Below are 17,668 nucleotides of genomic sequence, written 5' to 3'. Positions count from 1 at the left end.
GAACATAATCATTTTACAAAGGGACTTCTGTGGCCCAGTGCCTGTGATAGCCAGGCACCAGATTCATGAGCCCATTAGGCTCCCTTTAATCCTATGTTCGTAACTGGGCTACCTGTCTTACAACTTTTTTCAGCCAGTCTGTTGTTCCTAATTGAGCAACAACTTTCACACCTTTAATATCTGGTTCCTTTCAACAAGTCTATCCTGTACAACATTTGCTCTTTACTGAGCTGTTTTATTTTAGTCATATGATCCAGATAGCCACATTTCTTAAATGGTGTGATGACCTAAGCCTCACACTATCAAGTTGTAATGAAGCCTCTGTCCTTCCTCTTAAAGGATCAGTTCACCCTACAGCACTCTCACAGATATCAGCCATTCCTAGCGACTGTTCCTACCAGCCACAGGTTTATTGGTATACTCAGTGTACTAAAATGCAATTAAATGTATTGATATGCCAAAATGCAATTACACCAGAAAATTTCAATGATAAAGAAGAGAGAAAATATCAAACATAAATATCACTAACATCGAGCTGACAGGACTCACCACGGTAGCCAGTACAGTTAAGAGGTGTTTTAATCAGTTTTTTCAAAATAAGGAGTATGAAATTAAGTTTCATACTTTGGATCTCATGACAGGTATTTCTGCCGCTTTTAAGTGCCGCAGCAAGAATGCAAAAGGAGAAATTATGTTTGTGTGTAGTCGTGCAGCAAAAGATAGAGAGTCAGCCAACAGGAACCTTATGAAGTTCAGCAAAGGGAAATACAAAGCCCTGCACCTGGGGAGGTGTGTACCCAATGCACCAGTACAGACTGGGGACCAACCAGGTGGAAAGCAGCTTTGCAGAAAAGGCCCTGGGGATCTGGGAGGACAGCACATTGACCATGAGCCAGCACTGCGCCCTCATGGCAAAGAAGGCCAGCAGCCTCCTGGACTGCATCAGGAAGAGCATTGCCAGGAGGTTGAGGTAGTTGATCCTTCCCCTCTACTCAGCACTGGTGAGATTTCTGGGGTACAAGAGAGTACGGGGACATACTGGAGTGAGTCCAGCGAAGGGCCATGAAGGTGATCAAGTGACTGGAGCATCTGTCGTGCAAGGACAGGCAGAGAGAGCTGGGACTGTTCAGCCTGGAGAAGAGACGGCTCAGGGGGATCTTACCAGTGTGTGTAAGTACCTGGTTGGAGGAGTGAAGAAGACGGAGCCAGACTCTTCTCAGTGGTGTCCAGTGATAGGACAAGAGGCTACAAACAGAAATACAGGAAATTCTGTTTAAACAAAAGAAAAAAACTTTTTTTTATTGTGAAGGTGGTCAAACACTGGCACAAGTTGCCCAGAGTGGGTGTAGAGTCTCTGTCCTTGGATACTCAAAACCCAACTGGACATGGCCCTTATGAACCTGCTCTAGGTGCCCTGCTTTGAGCAGGGGGGTGGACTAGACAATCTCCAGAGTCCACCTCTCCCTTCCATTCTGTGATTTGGTGTTTCAGTAATCTTTACTGACTATACATTGTAATCCTAACAGTTGCTACTGAAAACCAAAGAATTAGCACAATACCGTGGAAAACATACAGAAGGTAGCAGAATGCATTCAATTGCAAACAATATATTCATTACCCATCCAGTTTGTACACTGATACCTAATATGTGTTAAATATATTCAGGATTAAATTTAAAAAAACACCCAGAACACTAAATAAGTATGCTCAATCAGTTAATTCATTAGTAAAAGACAAAAGCAGCACTTGACCAAAAACTGTATTACTTCTTTGGAGAGTAAAATTGTACGTTTCCTCTCATGAGGTGTTTGCTCTGTTTTGAATCCAAGGATATCTTTAAATATTCTAAGTAACCTTAATACACGGCTGAAAATAAGTTTCTGGACTTTTCCTAAACCGGTTTAGCTAGTTTTGATCAAACCCTTGTCTTTGAACCATAGTATCTCAAATTAGAAAACAGTTTTAACTGTATTAGTTACTGCTCATAGAAAGCCCCTGTTTTTGAGCTCCAGTAGAACTGTATCTTCTGTATCACATCACGTACAGAAGTAAGTTTGCAAATTCCAGCCTATATTACTGTGACTGGAATGCACTGTAGCTTGAGGATAAGAGCTGTTAATGCTCAGAACATCATAAATACACCCTTTATAAACACCCTCCATAGGTATGGCTGTTAACTCCTACCAGCGTGAGCACAAATGAAATATTGTGAGAGCGTAAGTTTGCTGAACAGAAACTGCCTGTGCACACACTTCTGGCAGCACAGAAAGTAAATTTTTTGTTGACTAATCCTTTCATTAAATGGGTTGTATTTACCAAGAAATAGAAGTGAGCATCCATATAGCCCTCACAAGTAGCTAGCTTGTGGTAAATACAAGCCTTAGTTTATGCAAAAACCCCCACTCTTCATAGTATGTCCACAGCCTACTGAAATAAATTTACATGACTATTGTTTGCATAAAACCAGTTCTGCTTCTGAGGTATATAGTGACGAAGTTATACACAGAGAAACAAAGTTTCTATTTGAACACGTGTTCCTGTAGCATGGCTGTCATTTCTAGTGATACTTCAGGTTTTTGGTCTGGCACTTGTCCTCTCTCACTTCTGCCAGTGACACCTTTTTCAGTTTCCAAAGCAGGGAGACTGGGGAACTTGGTCCAGGCAGTGGATGTAAAATCAAAGATTTCTATGAGTTGGTCAATAAAAGGCACAAAGTTTTTATAACTGTTGGCCTTGCTTAAAATTGGAGAGACACAATGAAGTAATCTCTGGAAGATTCCTGTGAATGAAATAATGTGCTAGTATTGCTTAGAAACGTGGACCAATTTAAAGACATGAACTGGATGTCTCTATTTTTTTTAATCTTTTTTCTGGTTGTGAGTATACAGGCATCTGTTTTGTACTCTCACAAATAACAAACCAAGATTTGGCCTTGCAGGCACTTGTAGTTATTTACCTATAGATTTCCATAACCTTGTGTCACACTACCTCTTTGTCTTGGGTAACAGAGTTTCAAATACTTTTTTTTTAAATATTAGCTAATGCAAGCCTATGTTGGTTTGTTTTTACAATTTATTCAGTGTTCCCAGACTAGAGCATGCTTGTGTTGATATCTTCTCAGTTTTTCCTGTGATGAAAAATTCACAATGCTACCTTGAATAACCAGTTTGGTAGGTTCTTTGAGAAGCAATCGTATGTTACTACACTAAAATGCAAATGCATCATGACACTACATCACCATGATGTTTTCCTGCCGATAAATAATTTAGGAGGGAGAAATTAATTGTGACTTTGAAAGAGTAATCTGGAAAAAAATCAGATCATTATGTCTCGCAGTATCCCCACAATTTCTGAGGCTCTTGAGATCAGCGTTATCATTGTATCTCACACTGTATCATTGTGATACTCTGCTTTATCAAGACATTTTGTGCTAGTGCAGTATAAGACTGATGCAGACAGATAATAGTACATTGCAACATGTTGATATTTTGAGTTCACTGAACAGAACTGTATACTGCACCGATGATCAACACAAACCAACAACAGTGTGCTCTGAATACTCTATATTTATTTTACATTCTGATGGCATCTGAAATAATTTTGTGATACTGTGCTCTGCTGTGTTGCCATTAGGTCAGCTTGTGGTAATGCACATATTTGATGTATGATGATGGCACAGTGATCTTGTCATCAGAGGTATGGAGGTCATAGAACCCACAAAAATGAAGAAAATATGTGACTTTCATGCTGTACTTTGCCACTCAGTTAGAGACCACACTGCTTAGGTATTTTCAGCCTACAGAATACATGCTTGATAACTTTTACATGTATTTTTCTGGTTTTCCCCTATTCTGCCAAGAAATTGGGTTTAAAATTCTGATACCAAAATTGCTTAATTATTATTATAAACAACAATTTATGTTGAGTGCATCAGTTAATGCACTGTCACTGCATTATAACTTATTATTAATGAGCTATGACAATCATCAGATGATACAGTATTTATTATAGACAAGGTTTAAAGCCCCACCATTTTTTAGCTGTTTCCAAAAATGAGACTGGATAACATACACTGCTGTGCCCACATTGAAATATTACTGGTATCTTCCCCATTACTTCCATTTGGTGTCACAGACACATTTTACAAAGTGACTTCTGAAAAACACACCCAAATTTAACTTCTATAGTAATTTGAGAAACTTTAATTTGCATATACCCAATAGAGATGTTTTAAAAATAAATTTTCTGAAGAGTTCATGTGCACTGACTGCAATTCTGCAACTGCATCTTTCTGCTGCAATGGACTCTTCCATACTGGGGAATCTGAAATGAAAGACCTTCATCCCTATAGTCAGTAAGGCTGCCTACCATGTGTCCGGATTTCACTAGAACAAAAAAGGAAACGCTGGTGCCCTAATAGTGTACAACAAAGTAGTGAAACCTTTCAGCGGGAATGTGGGAGATTTGGACTCAAATCTTTGCACTGCCTGAGTTGGTTTTCCTATATGGCAGATGATCAGATAACACTTCAGCTTCAATGAGCAGGTATTTTCCGAGGAATAGTGTCTCTGAAAAACTGTCCACTATCAGTTATGACAAAGAGTTTAGTGATTCTAAGTACTCTGTCAAGAAGTGCTTAGGTACTAGGTTTAACTAGTATGGAGTAATGCATCATGAGAGTACACATCTAACAATAAGGATAAAATCATTATTGAATCCCTGCGGATTATGTGAGCACAGCTCCCATTTTCATGGCCTGGATCAGGCAGAAGCCATTCTTAAACAGTAACATGCAGTTGCATAAGCAAAAACTGTTTGTACAACAGTTCTCATAGAATACTTTATATGCACTGTAATCTGAATTAATATGGGTTGCACAAGCTTATATGGGGTGTTTCCTAACTTTTGAATGCTTGATTATTCTTTTTTTAATCTGATGCATGTCCATCTGTGCAATATTTAGTTGTGAAACAAACGGCGTATTGGGACAGGGCATGGCATAATGGTGTGTTGCTTTGTAGCCTAGCAGTATTTGGTAACAAACGGTGAGGTAAGTGGAGTGCAATGATTTTTGTAGCACAGGTACAATGTGTATCAGTAATATGCCGATAAGATTGACATTGCACAGGTTAACGCTGCATGGGGTCCTCAGGCTTTGGCTTGGAGGTGCACGCTGCCGAAAATGTTTCCAGTGTTGCTGCTGTGGAAATGCCAGCCTAGTGGGAATGGCCCACCTTTGCCCCAGGCCCTCTCTAACTCCTCTAACAACTGGGCTCATTTTTATGGAGGCTGTGGTTGCTTTATAAAGCTTCAGTCGGTTTTGGGCCTTTGAGCCGATTTCATCCAAAACTGTATCTCAATTTCAACCGGAAGTATCTCAATATTCAAAGTTTTAGACATTTAACAGAAACAGGTGAAATCACTGTGGCAAGTGACGAGTCTTTGGGTATCCCTCTCAGGTGTCAGATGTACAAAGCAGCCACACACATACGGGCATACGACAGCGTGATGGGCCCGTGTTTTGCTCACGGGTGGCGTGAAGCGCGGCAGAGCCCCAGGGAGGCAGGGCGGGCTCCTCCGGTGGCGGCCTGCGACGGAGCAGCTCCTCCGGACGGGCCGGAGGTGGCGCGGCACAGGCCTGGGGACAGCGGGGCGGCCGTTTCACAGCGCCGCGGGGATGGAGGCCGCCGCGGGGACGGTTGGGCACCTCCCACGCCGCCCCCACGGCGGCGAGGCCGCGCCTGCGCTGCCGGGGGTGCGGGCAGGCGGCGCGGCAGCGGCAGCGGCAGCGGCGGCCCCAACCACCGCGCAAGGGGGCGCGGGGGGAGCTTCAGGCCGGAACCACAGCCGCGGCCCCCCGCCCCGCCCCGCCCCGCGAGCCCCGCGGCACGCGCCCGGCCGCCCCACCCGCCGAGCCGCGGCACTGGGTGGGGCTCCTGCAAGCCGCCAACCCCCGGCGTCCTCGCCCCTCCGAGCGGCGGAGCGAGGAGCCAATAGGCGGGCGGGTACCGTGTGCGCAACGGCCAACGGGAGCGGCTCTTTTAGGACCGCTGATCCGAGCCCCTCAGAGCAGCGGGGGACGGTGCGGCGAGTGGGCGAGAGAGGCGCGGCGGGGGTCGCCGCTCGGAGCAGGTAGCGGCCGCCCGAGCTGCGGCGGGAAGTCGGGGCGAGCCGGCGCGGCTGGGGGCCGCGGGCCGGGCCGCTCCATCCTCTCCTCCGGTCCGTGAGGGGGGCGCGGGGAGAGCCGGCCGCTGTCGGGCGTTTCCGGGAGGCTGCTGGGGAGTGAGGGCGGCGGGAGCCGCGGGGGGGGGGGGGGGGAAGGGAAGGGAAGCAGGCGCGCTGGGGACGGGGAGCTCTGAGGTGCGTCGTGGTGGCGGATGGGCGGCCAGGCCGGAGGCGCGTTACAGGCGGAGGAGCTCGGTTGCTGGGATCGATGCTTAGAAAAGGGGGGGATCCCCAAACGCTCTTCCGGGCGGCTGTCTCGGCACCGCCGCGCTGCGCTGTCGCGTGGGCGAGGCCGAAAGCCCTGGAGTCCGTGGCGGCCCGCTTCACCTGCCGCTGGGCCCGGAGCCGCAGGGTACCACCCATCTCCCCGCGCTGTTCCTCGCCCGCCCGCCTCTCCGTCTGCTTTGCCCTCCCGTCGCTGGATGGGCCTCTTGCGAGCAGCGGCGCGCCGGCTCTTCCTGCGAAGCAGCTCTGGCTTCCCCCAGCTCCGGCCGTACTGCCACAATAGTTCCCCTTTCTCAGAGCCCGTGTAGTTGCGGCTAGTGCAAGGAAGAGCCTTACAGGAAAAGGCCACAAGTTTCTCTCCCGCTTAGAAGAATGTATGGGGAGGAGGTCCGTTTCTTCAAACAGGAGTCCCAGTTCAATGGGTCCATGCATCAGGAAATAGTAGATTGAGAGCTGTGATAGCTCTTAGTGTGTGCAGCAGCCCCTGACTCTGAGTAGAGGCTTGGAGTCCTGGTGGAGCAGAAGCCGCCTGGGTTTACAGAAAGACTTTCTTGAGTAAAGTTTAAAGTGTGGCTAATAGCAGAGATACACTGATTGGTAGCAAACTTGTAATTGAAACCAGCTTGAATCCCATGGAAATAGAAACCTTTAATTTCATTTAACCTACTTCACAGCTTTAGCAACTGAAAGTCTTTAGTACTTTAATAACTGTTTCAATAATAATTAAACCAGAAGTAGAGCATGTAGGAGTTTTACTATCTGTGACATCCATCTATACTGTAGCAGGCTAGAATTTCTTGACCCCCCAACTTCCCTGACTTGTGTATCATGTCTGTGCTTCATATCTGAGATACCATTATTTCAGCAATTTGAAGATTATGTATTAGGTATGTATTTCTAGGCTCTCTACTCTTCAGCTTTTCTACCCTGTTTTTGTACCCTCCCCTCAAATATAGGTGGCTTAAAAATCAGCCCTTTCCCCACCCAAAACCTCCCACAACTGAATATGAAAGACTGACTTTGCAGGTTTGGTGGTGTTTTTTTTTTTTCCCCCTAGCTGCTGCAGAACTATAAAATAATATGCAAATCTAGATCTGTAACTTTTTACTGCAACTACTTAGTCTTTATTTACCTTATGCTGGACTGCAGGTCTAATGAAGATTTACTAGAGACAATTTCAACAGTAAAAGCACAGTGGAGCAATTGTTTTCCCTTAATTGTGACTGTCTAATGTAGAGGTATGTTTTGTACATGATGAGTACTTTTCCTTCCTATAGTTACAAAAAACCAACCTGTTGACATCTTAGTCATCCTAAGCAGCTGATACTTGTCAATAAAAAGTTAGCATTGAAGCAAAACTATAACTTATAATAGCAAAGGATTTCTCCTCATTTGGTATTTAGTGTTACTCAGACTTTGAAAAATTGGGGTAATAGATGTCTTGAAATACCTGTACTAACATTTATCCTACAAATGGAGAATCAGGCCATCCATAGAACCTCTTAGCTCCTGAGAGGCCAAACTGAATCTCCTCCTGACTACTATAAAGCAAAAGATCCTTTGTCATTTTCCTGTTCCTGAGTTCTAGCTCTAGTAGGAACTCAGAGTTCCTCACAAGCACCGTGCTTCCAGTGCTTGGAAGGGATGTATAACAAGCTAAAATGGTTATGCAGCAATTTGGAAAGTTTAAGCAAGTGCTAGAAAATATACTAGATGTTGTTGAAGATGTGGCTGTATCACTGCAGTGATTTCAGGTTTGGTTAGCTTCTCCAGCCAGAAATTGTGTGTGTTTGTGTGTATGTTTCAGTTTTTTGTCACAAAGTAGTCAGTGTTTGAGGAGGGTCTGTGTTCAGTACAGTATGCCTGTTACTTATCTGCAGGAAGCAGAGCTGCTGGGTAACTTAAAGCAAACAAAAACTTCTGAAGAGGAACCAATATCATCAACACTTGTACTTGGTTAGTTGGTACCTTGTCTGTAGGTGGAGGACATACCTCATATAATCCTTTAATGGCTGGGCATGGTTAGTACCTTCATGTACATCCATAGTATTTCTCCCAGTTGCTAATTCTGAACCTTGCAGTAATACAGTTCTCCAGCTATGCTTTGTTTAGCCTCAACACTTTTAAAGTTTGGGAGTTGCAAACAGTCCTAACAAATGCTGTCTCTCCAAAGAGACTAGGTATTCCTATTTGCCTTTTTTCTTTTGAGTGTCTCCAACCAGGGTTTATAGTGAGGCCCTTTTTGTAAAACTGTTGTTCTTTGCCTTTGTTAAGCTTTTTCCAAACTTTCTCAACGAATGTGTGACTTCATTGATGTACCCTATTACTTTCTTCCTTTGGGTGTGGTTAGCAAGACTGCTTAGTAGACCTTGCTACGCTGCCATTTGGTGTTGGTGGCTGTATACTCACTACATCATACCAACCTTTCCATGTCATTGTTCAGCTTGATGTTTGTAAGTTTGTAGGGCTTCTTGTGCAATAGGCATAATGGATGTGTTATTTGGATCTATCATTTAGCATAAACAGGAATTGAGCATCTACATGATCAGTACCAGCTACAGGAGTGGAGTAAATACCTCTGTCCTTCTAAGAAGGAAGAGAGAAGCTTCATGCATCCTGTTTAACTGGTGTTCACTTTTATTTGTCTTGTTTGTAGGACAGGTAGGCAATCTGTTAGTAGAACTTGCTTTAACTGTGTGTTAAAGCTATTTCTAAAGATAAAGTTGTGAAAATGGGCTTTTAATTTTTTGACAGGGTTTTGTTCTACATGTATTGGAAAAAAGGAAAGGTAAACTTGTGTGGTTTTGTTTGGGTTTTTTTAAGAAGGTGATTAGGCTGCAAATACAACTTGATAGAGCAGTTGTCAGATAAAGGAGTTATTCTTAGGTTTCAGAAGAATTATTGGGAATTTCTGCAGGAACATAATGAGAGAGGAGATATCTTTATTGATTTGCATTGGAAAGCCCTCGAATTGCACTGTGTTAAGATGTTATATTGTTTGACTGCGGTTTTGCATGAAGAATTTTGAAATGGCTCACCTAAACATTAAGGAGTTAAGTTCTTGGTTACAGTTATGGAGGACTTCACTGTAATTTTAAGGAAGAGTTCTAAAACTTGAACTCTTTACAGCTGTTCAACAACCAGCTCATCAGCTGTGAGTATGCTTACTATGGGTGTTCTTTACTACAAAGGCACTAGAAGTCAGGATTTGGGGAAACATGATCAAGGGCATTTGAGGATTTTCTTGCAGAAGTATAGTTAGTGAATTAGTATTAAACATTCACATGTATCTGTCAAATAATGAATTATGTCCTGTCCCCATCCCATGTCTGTGTCGTGTCGTGTCTGCACACACACCCACCCACCCACCCCCCCCACCCCCCCCCCCCCCCCCCCAAATCTTTCTTAAACTACCTGAAACTCTTCAGTTGAGAGGAGCTGAGAGGATCAGCAAGGTTGATAATTTTGGATTTTTTTTCAATTGTAAAACATATGGGAAAGTATGGAAGGAGTCTGGAAGTGTTGATTCCTAGGATTTCAAATTCATTGTGTAATGTCTGCTGTAAAATGTGACTCAAGCCTTCTAACTCTGTAATAATATGTATAATTTAAAACAAGGGAGGAATAAGAGTTGGGTTTTTTGTTCTTAATTAAGTATTCTGATTGTAAATGCTTTGTTAATAAATGTAATTGCACATGCCTAGGCAATTCCAGTAAAAGACTAGCTCAGATGGCTTATATTGTCCTTCTAATATTTTGAACAGAATGTAATTGCAGGTACAGTTTTTGGGTAGTTACCTTTGTCTGGTCAGATCAGTATGAGGAATGTGGATCTGGGTTCTAATTACTTAGATTTGTCTCTTACCTGTGAAACTAAACAAACTGATGAGCCACTTGCATGTTGTTTGTTTTTCCCCTCCTGCCCTCTTCCTTCTACTTGGTTGTTGGCTTTCCAAAATACTTTGAACTGTAAACCTCCCCCCACATCTCCTTCCAGTGAAATGACAGTATCACAGTAACAACTGGAGCAATAATCCTGCTGCTAAGGCTTTTCCTAGTGATAACCTGGACTGGATATCGACATGCTTGTATGAAGGCTAAACTGATGCCTTGGCTTGCTTACTTAATGCAATGAATAAGAATTGAGTGATCTTGTAGCTTCAGCAGTTCATGTAGTAGTCAACTGTGAATGTTACTCTGTTCATTATGTTGTAGGTGGGTTCTTCAGAAAGGTTTTGCTCTCCTTTCAAGGTTAACTCAAGAGCCATGACTTATGCAACTAGCTTGATAAACATTGAGGCTTTATCTTGTAATCCTTTCATAACCAAAAGCACAAGTGGTATTTCTAATGCAGATTTCTAATTAACTTAGATAAAATGATCTGGAACTATGATCCTGTTCAGTGAATCCTGAATCTGCCTGCCTCTTGTTTTCCTAAAACTTGTTTGAGGGTTCTTTGGATACAAGTGTTAAACATGTTTCCACATGAACTGGAGATGGGCTGTAGTAAATGTTCTTATGTGGTATGTACTTTACTGTAATAGCTTAATTTCTGGACTGATCTATGCCTTCTGTGCAACTTGAAGAAGTGAGGTTACTTATACCAAAAGAGATTTTTTTCCTTCAACATGCACTTGAAGACTAAGCTCAAACAGTAAACAATTTGGAAAAACATCAACTTATGACCTAATTATAAAGGTATAGTAAAGGAGGAGAATTGTTTTTTAAAAGCAAGTCTCCTTTATTTGTGGACATAAGGCTATACACTTAGTTATGTAAACTTTGACCGAACTATATTAGTTACTCTAACTGGTATTGGGTTTCAGGAGAGAAATTGTTTAAAGTAGACAAATGTCTTAATTGGTACTAGGTTAGTCTCTTTGAACACCTTCAAGATTGAAGAACATAACTAGTTTGAAAAGCCTGTTGTTTTTCAGAAATTCTCTAATATACTGAGTGTCAGCCACAGGTTTGCCATATTCCACATACAGCTTTAGGTCTTCTGGTGGCATTTATACTGCAGTTGCAATGACTTAGGTATAATCTCTCAGATTGATTTTGTTTTGTTGTGTTTCACTTGTTTGTAGAGATCATCAATAAAGGCATGTTTGGTGTACATGAGGGAACTTACTATTACCCTGAATCCATTCCAGTTACTGGTCTGGAAGGTGGGTAGTGAGACACTTGCCATCCGGCATACTACCAGGCAGGAGGCAAAGACTGGCTACCTGATATTAGTGGACCCATTTTGGTAGTTCTTCAAAACCTAGTTGTTCTAATTAGCTTCCAAACCTGGCAACGTGTTTTTCAGCTCCTGGAGATGTGTTAAATTTTCTTGGCAGGTTTATCCTGCAGGGGACTGTGGCTTACAGCCAGTAAAGAAAATGACCTTGCAGAGAGTAGATAAGAACGTTGATGAAGTCTAAAACATGGATAAGCTTGTCTTTCTGCTAGCTGTGGGAAGAATTCCAAGTCTTCCACATGATTGTGAAGTTTGGAGTAGGTATGCTTTAAGGTTAACTTACACCAAAAGCAGTTTACAACAGGAAATGCTCTGTTCCATCCCTTCAGTCTCTACTCATCTTCTAAAACAGTATCTTTCACAGATAAGGTTTCTCAATGGATATAACCTTGGACCGTGAAGACAAACAAACTGTCATCCTTCGGTGATATGCTGGATAGGTATTGTCCAAATAGGGCATACCATTGACCCTTGTGGTGGTTGAAAGTGTGGACGTGCTGCTGATAGCATTCATTGATTTACTTTTGTGGAAACAAAGCACCAAATGAAATGAGACCTGATATCATGATATGACCCAGGCTTGTCTTTTTGGCAGTAACCTTGTTTAGATGAGTTAAATATTACTTCCTTTGTTGCCTGAATCTCTCCAATGCCTCCAGTTCTTAGATTTCTTTTTTTTGCTTGCTTGTGATAGTGTCCTTGCAATGTGGCAACTGAAGCTCTATATGAGGGACTTCTGTAATGATTTTTGTCTGGTGTGGATGCATGTGTGTGTGGTATTTAAAAAAAAAATATTTGGTGCATTCAGACTTGATGTTTAGGTGGACATCATCTCCTGAATGTACATAAATAAAATGTTTCTTCCACCTTACTTTTAGACCTTTTTTCTGTTGTACTGCTGCTAGTACTAGGTTCAAGCTGTTGGAGGGAAAGGGAGAAATTAGTTTGTCAGGCTGTATTTTTGCAGAACTTTGTGGCTTGTTGCTGAAGCTTGAGAGGTTGGGAAATACATGTTTTGTATTTCCTGTGAGTGATAATCTCAATATGATTGAATTTGGAGGGAGCATGTTGTTGACCTAATGTTTGTCAGCGATAAACTAGAAAACAGACCGTTTAATCTCTAACAAGGACATACATGCACACTCTAGTTGCTGGATTTAGCGTTTAAACATTCAGTGGAAATGCAGCAAGCTTTCCTGGCACTTGGAAAGCAAATCTTTAAGCATCTTGATCTGTGTTTGGACAAATCTGAGAAATGATCTTTTTCCTGTTAAAAACAGGCCTTCTTTTGAGAGTCAGAGACCTCTGTTTAAAGCAATGAGTTAAATATTGCTGCAGTAGCTCTGAAGACAAACAGAGCTGCTGTTGTTTGCTCCATAATAGCACTTGCTCAGCCTTGGACACTAGAATTTTTTACAAGATGGGGAATGTTGGCTAGGATCCTGCAGTGTGGGATTTTTTTTACTGAAGTGCTTAGGAGCTCTTGATTTATCAAAGGACAGCACCCTTCAAATAAGTAGTATCTTTAAAGTGTCACCATTGGTTTAGCTCTGTACCTGTGAATTCAGAAGTATCCTAGCATCAGTTTCTCTGTAGCAGCTTAACAGAAGCTTCCTCTACTAAAGGCTGTTTATCCCTACAAGTCACCTGGTAATTTTCATCATCCCTGTTCTAGAGCAAGAATCCTTTACAGAACTCTTATTACTCCTTTCGACTGCCAGATTTTTTTTCTTGACTGTTTTTACTTATTAGCTCAAGAAAGTAGCTATGATACAGGGATTTGGATATTCCAAAGTATGCGTTAGACAATTTTGTGTTTGATAGGAGTTACCTGTCTGCATGTTTGAAGAGGTAGCTGTTAACAAGTCATTGGACAACTGGTGAAGATATGTATTGCTGGTTAATAGCTACAATTCAGCTATTGCAAGCATGCAAGAAGTTGCACTCTAAAACTAGATAAAATGATTGCTGACACTTAAATATCAACCTTAAAATGGTAAATTTGATTTTGCTATGTTGTTTTGCAAGGTTTGGTATCTTTTTCTGGACCTACTCCAGCCTGTTAGGTGTTAGAGGTCAAACTAAATTTCTACTGGGAACTGCATCTATTTCTTAATTGTTTTTTTTTAAAAAAAACAATTATGATGTAGTCCTTCCAGTAATTTGCTGCCATAAATAACTTCAAAAGGTAACACAGGTAATATTATACCTGTGAGATAAGTCCCTTCTGAGCTTGAAATTAGGAGTTGCCAGCAATGCTATGCTAACTGGCATGTGGAGATGCATTTTCAGAGAAGGCAGGGAAAGGTAGGTGGAGAACGGAAACATTCTTTCCTTTTCCTGCAGTTGAGGTAACCTTTCTTTCTAGTAGGGCAAAACATAGGCTGCTTATTTCAGGCTTGCTTTGTTCACATCTAGATTCCATACATGGCTTTTACCCTTAGTTCAAATTTGGTGCTTCTAGGCAGTTCCATACCAATATTTATTGCTATAGTTTTGGCAGCAATGTGTACTTCTGGAAAGGTCACCAATTCTGTTTTCTAGCTGGAATCTTCTAGAGGAATGGAAGTAGAGGATAAATGTAGTGTGGAAGATTGCTATGAATGAAGTCTCCGAGAGGCTAGTTGTCGGAGGGTGGGGTAAAGGGAAATGGTGTTGAGAGTTTCTCTCAACACCATTCTGTCAATCCTGTCAACAAACAATTCTGTCAATCCTATTAAAAAAAAAAAAAAGAAAAAATAGCCTGCAAACATAGAGATGTTGCTGCCTCTCAAGTGTGAATGTGAGTATTTATGTATGCTTGTGGGTTTTTTTAAGTGAACCCATTTCATCATTATACTTAATCATAGCTTTGGATCTGGATGTTTTGTAGGTCTGGTATTCTGTAAGAGTTTCAGGAGAATAATTATTTTGATTTGATATAAACCTCATACTCAAAGGAGCATGGTCAGAAATAACTGAGGCAGGAAACTTTCTGATCTATTCTGGCTTCTAGTTTTCTTTACATCGTATGACCCCTATATATTGTCAGATTTTTTCAGTTAGCTAAAAAGCTGGGCCATAGCAACACATTTCCACTGGCCCTGTGACTTTTTTCATTGTTTAGGTTTTAGAAACAGATGTTGGACTGTAGCCCATATACTGGGTGTTGTAGCAAGGTTCCTATGTTTACGTAGCCAAAGACTGTCTGTGCCCATGTGAACAGGTTTGCAGACTGGGGATACGTCATTATGTCAGAAGTAGTATTAAGGTTTCTGTGGAGGAAGGGCAAGTGAACTGATGGTATTAAAGTACTGTCATAGTCTTAAGGGGTAAAAGATATGAATTATGGCTAGGCAGGTAAATTAGTAACAAGATTATGTAGGAACCATAACAAAACTGAATCTTGGTGACAAAAATGGTATGGTAATGGTTGCATGGGTTTTCTCTTCCTTCTTTGAGGGAACAGAAGTTTTACCCTATATGTGGGAGCAAGCATGCAGATTTTTAGGAGGAAATGGAGTTGAATAGTGTATGCAAAGACCAGGAAAATGAAAGTTATGGTGAGGACATGTTGAATAGTAGAGAGCATTAATTGTGACTTCAAGAGACGCAGTGAAGACAACAGGCCTGTATCTTACATTGACCAGGAAAAATTACTCGTAAGCATGCTGTATCTTGCTCTCCATGCTTTATTGCAGGAGGTGTGCTTTGAAATTTGCATTAAAGTCTCTTAAGTATGTGGCGAAAGTGGTTTAATGTAAATAGCTTTTTCCCTCCATCCAACTCTTTTGGTCTCGTCAACCTTCAAATAAACAATTTTGGATGATGTACTGTGGCCAATGGAAATAGTAGTGCTTGTTCTGTTCTAAACTTGCTACTGTATCCCCCCATTAGTTTTTTAGATGCTTCACTAATAAGTGCAGGAGCTAACCTTGTCAAAGAAGGGAGTAAAAATAAGATTTGGAGTGTTGAACAACAAAACATAAGACTTTGTACCCAGAGTGCTGAAACTGGGGCTTGTGCAGGTGATAACTCATTTCTGGCAAGTAATCATTTAGAACTTGTTCAGAGGCTTTGTCATGATAAGAACACATGAAAAGCACAGCACAACTGCTTTAATATGGCAGGTACCTGTGATGTAGACAAGTGTTCCAAAAATAATTTGACTGACTTTTCAGGCAAAAAATGCAGATTAACCCTGTAGTTGTTCACTCCTAACATACCACATCTCATGTGTATTCCCTGATAAGTTCCTGCTTGCAGTAGCCTGCTGTTTCAAAAGAACTAAGTGTATTTAGAAGTTGCATTCCTTTATTCTTGGGTGGTAGGTGAAGAACGGCTCTCATCCTGTTTAGGTATTCGGTGTTGTAATTTTTACTTGCTTAAGAAACACCCTCCATCTGTGTTTAAGGAGACTCATTTTTGTTGGGGTTTTTTAGTACCATGGTTTTATGGAATCTGTCCCTTTTTGGTAATGTTTTGGTTGTAATGGTTTGTGTGACGATCTGCTATAGGAGACTACAACTAGACTTTCACTACACCAGCTTGTTATTTTTATAAGTCTGGTTAGATTGGTACAACATGGTGGAAGTGTATCCGCATGCTACAGTCTTCTACAGGAAAAGTAAGCTGTTTAAGGGTTATGGTAAAGATGTTGGTATATTGGACTTAATGGAATGGCTTGAAGTTAGTCTGTGGCATAGTTTTCCTGAGGGGAAAGAAATAATAATTCTCATAGTTTACTTCCTAACTGAAGCAAAACATACAACATTCTCGAGCTTTGTGCTGGATTTGAGTAACAATCCCTTGCCCTTCATTTCATTAGGAGGCATGTTTGTATGAGAATTCTAATCACTTATTTGGGAAAAAGAATACTTAATTGATGAAAAGGTTGGAAACCTGTATCGTCTGTGAAACTGTATGGGGTTTTTTTGTAATCAATGTAGAACTAGCAGGTCTCATACCAAGAAACAGACTATATCTTCTCTCTGGCCTAGCAGTGTTTGTAGGAAGGCTCAGCTTGACATGACAGGGGACTTTGCTGACACAGGCAAAATACCAGGGCCAGCAATTGGCAGATGCCTGGCTCCCTGTCTTCTGTCAACATATTTGAAGTATCTACTTGTGATTATATTTTAATGATACGACCTTTAATTTACATGGAACAGCCACTTAGAGTGGTAAAGGACCATGCACATAGAGATAAAAATAGACTAAAGTTGAGCTATTTTACTAGACTGAGTGGGTGTCTAATTCCTTGAGCCACTGTTAACAGGGGCAGTTTACAAGAAGATTTGGGATGACTATAGTGACCCTGTGGGACTCTTCTGGAATGTGGTGAAAAAGACATCTTTAAGTACTGGTTATAGGTTAAAAAAAAGGCTGTTAAGTGTTTGTTTCAGGTATGAGGTTGAATGTTTGCATCTGTGCCATTTATATCTTCTGCAAATCTGAACTCCTAGAAGTTCTTTAATATACTTTTGTCTTTAACTTTTGTTAAGGTCATAATGGTTTCCATCCCTGAATACTATGAAGGAAAGAATGTCCTCCTGACAGGAGCTACAGGCTTCATGGGAAAAGTGCTTCTGGAAAAACTGCTCAGATCTTGTCCTAAAGTGAAAGCAGTGTATGTATTGGTAAGACACAAAGCAGGGCAGACACCTGAAGCACGAGTAGAAGAAATTACCAGCTGCAAGGTATGTGTTATATGCTCACAAATTACATTTTTGTCCTTTTTATAATGTTCCCATTTCATTTTGGGACCAACTTTGGTTTGTCTACAGCAAAATAATTGTTGTTAAATGTTTTTCGTTCTAACAGCAATATAAAATCCAAGACCTGGCAGTGCTTCTATGGCTGGTTTTCAAGCTGTTAGTCTCTAGCAAAGCTGGTAGTGGAAAATTATCCTGTATTTAATTCAGGAGGAGGATGTTCAGCTGTAATGCAGAACTGAGAAGTAAAACACCTGAGTTAAAACTTGTAAGAGAATGTGCA

The 17,668-nt window shown here is 41.5% G+C and overlaps 1 protein-coding gene across 1 annotated transcript in view; it reads left to right on the top strand.

Moving 5' to 3' along the window:
- Positions 1-5,895: 5,895 nt before the first annotated feature.
- Positions 5,896-17,668, top strand: part of FAR1 (fatty acyl-CoA reductase 1) — a 40,299-nt gene continuing 28,526 nt past the window's right edge. The window contains exons 1-2 of the mRNA XM_075502094.1: positions 5,896-6,132; positions 17,176-17,370. Coding sequence (XP_075358209.1) covers positions 17,182-17,370 — 189 coding nt within the window. The 5' untranslated portion in view covers positions 5,896-6,132; positions 17,176-17,181. The remainder of the gene's footprint in view (positions 6,133-17,175; positions 17,371-17,668) is intronic.

This window comes from Mycteria americana, chromosome 5, assembly GCF_035582795.1.
Source record: "Mycteria americana isolate JAX WOST 10 ecotype Jacksonville Zoo and Gardens chromosome 5, USCA_MyAme_1.0, whole genome shotgun sequence".
In the NCBI taxonomy this organism is placed as follows: Eukaryota; Metazoa; Chordata; class Aves; order Ciconiiformes; family Ciconiidae; genus Mycteria; species Mycteria americana.
The sequence above is the reverse complement of the archived record's forward strand: the minus strand, read 5'-3'. Positions and strand labels throughout refer to the sequence as shown.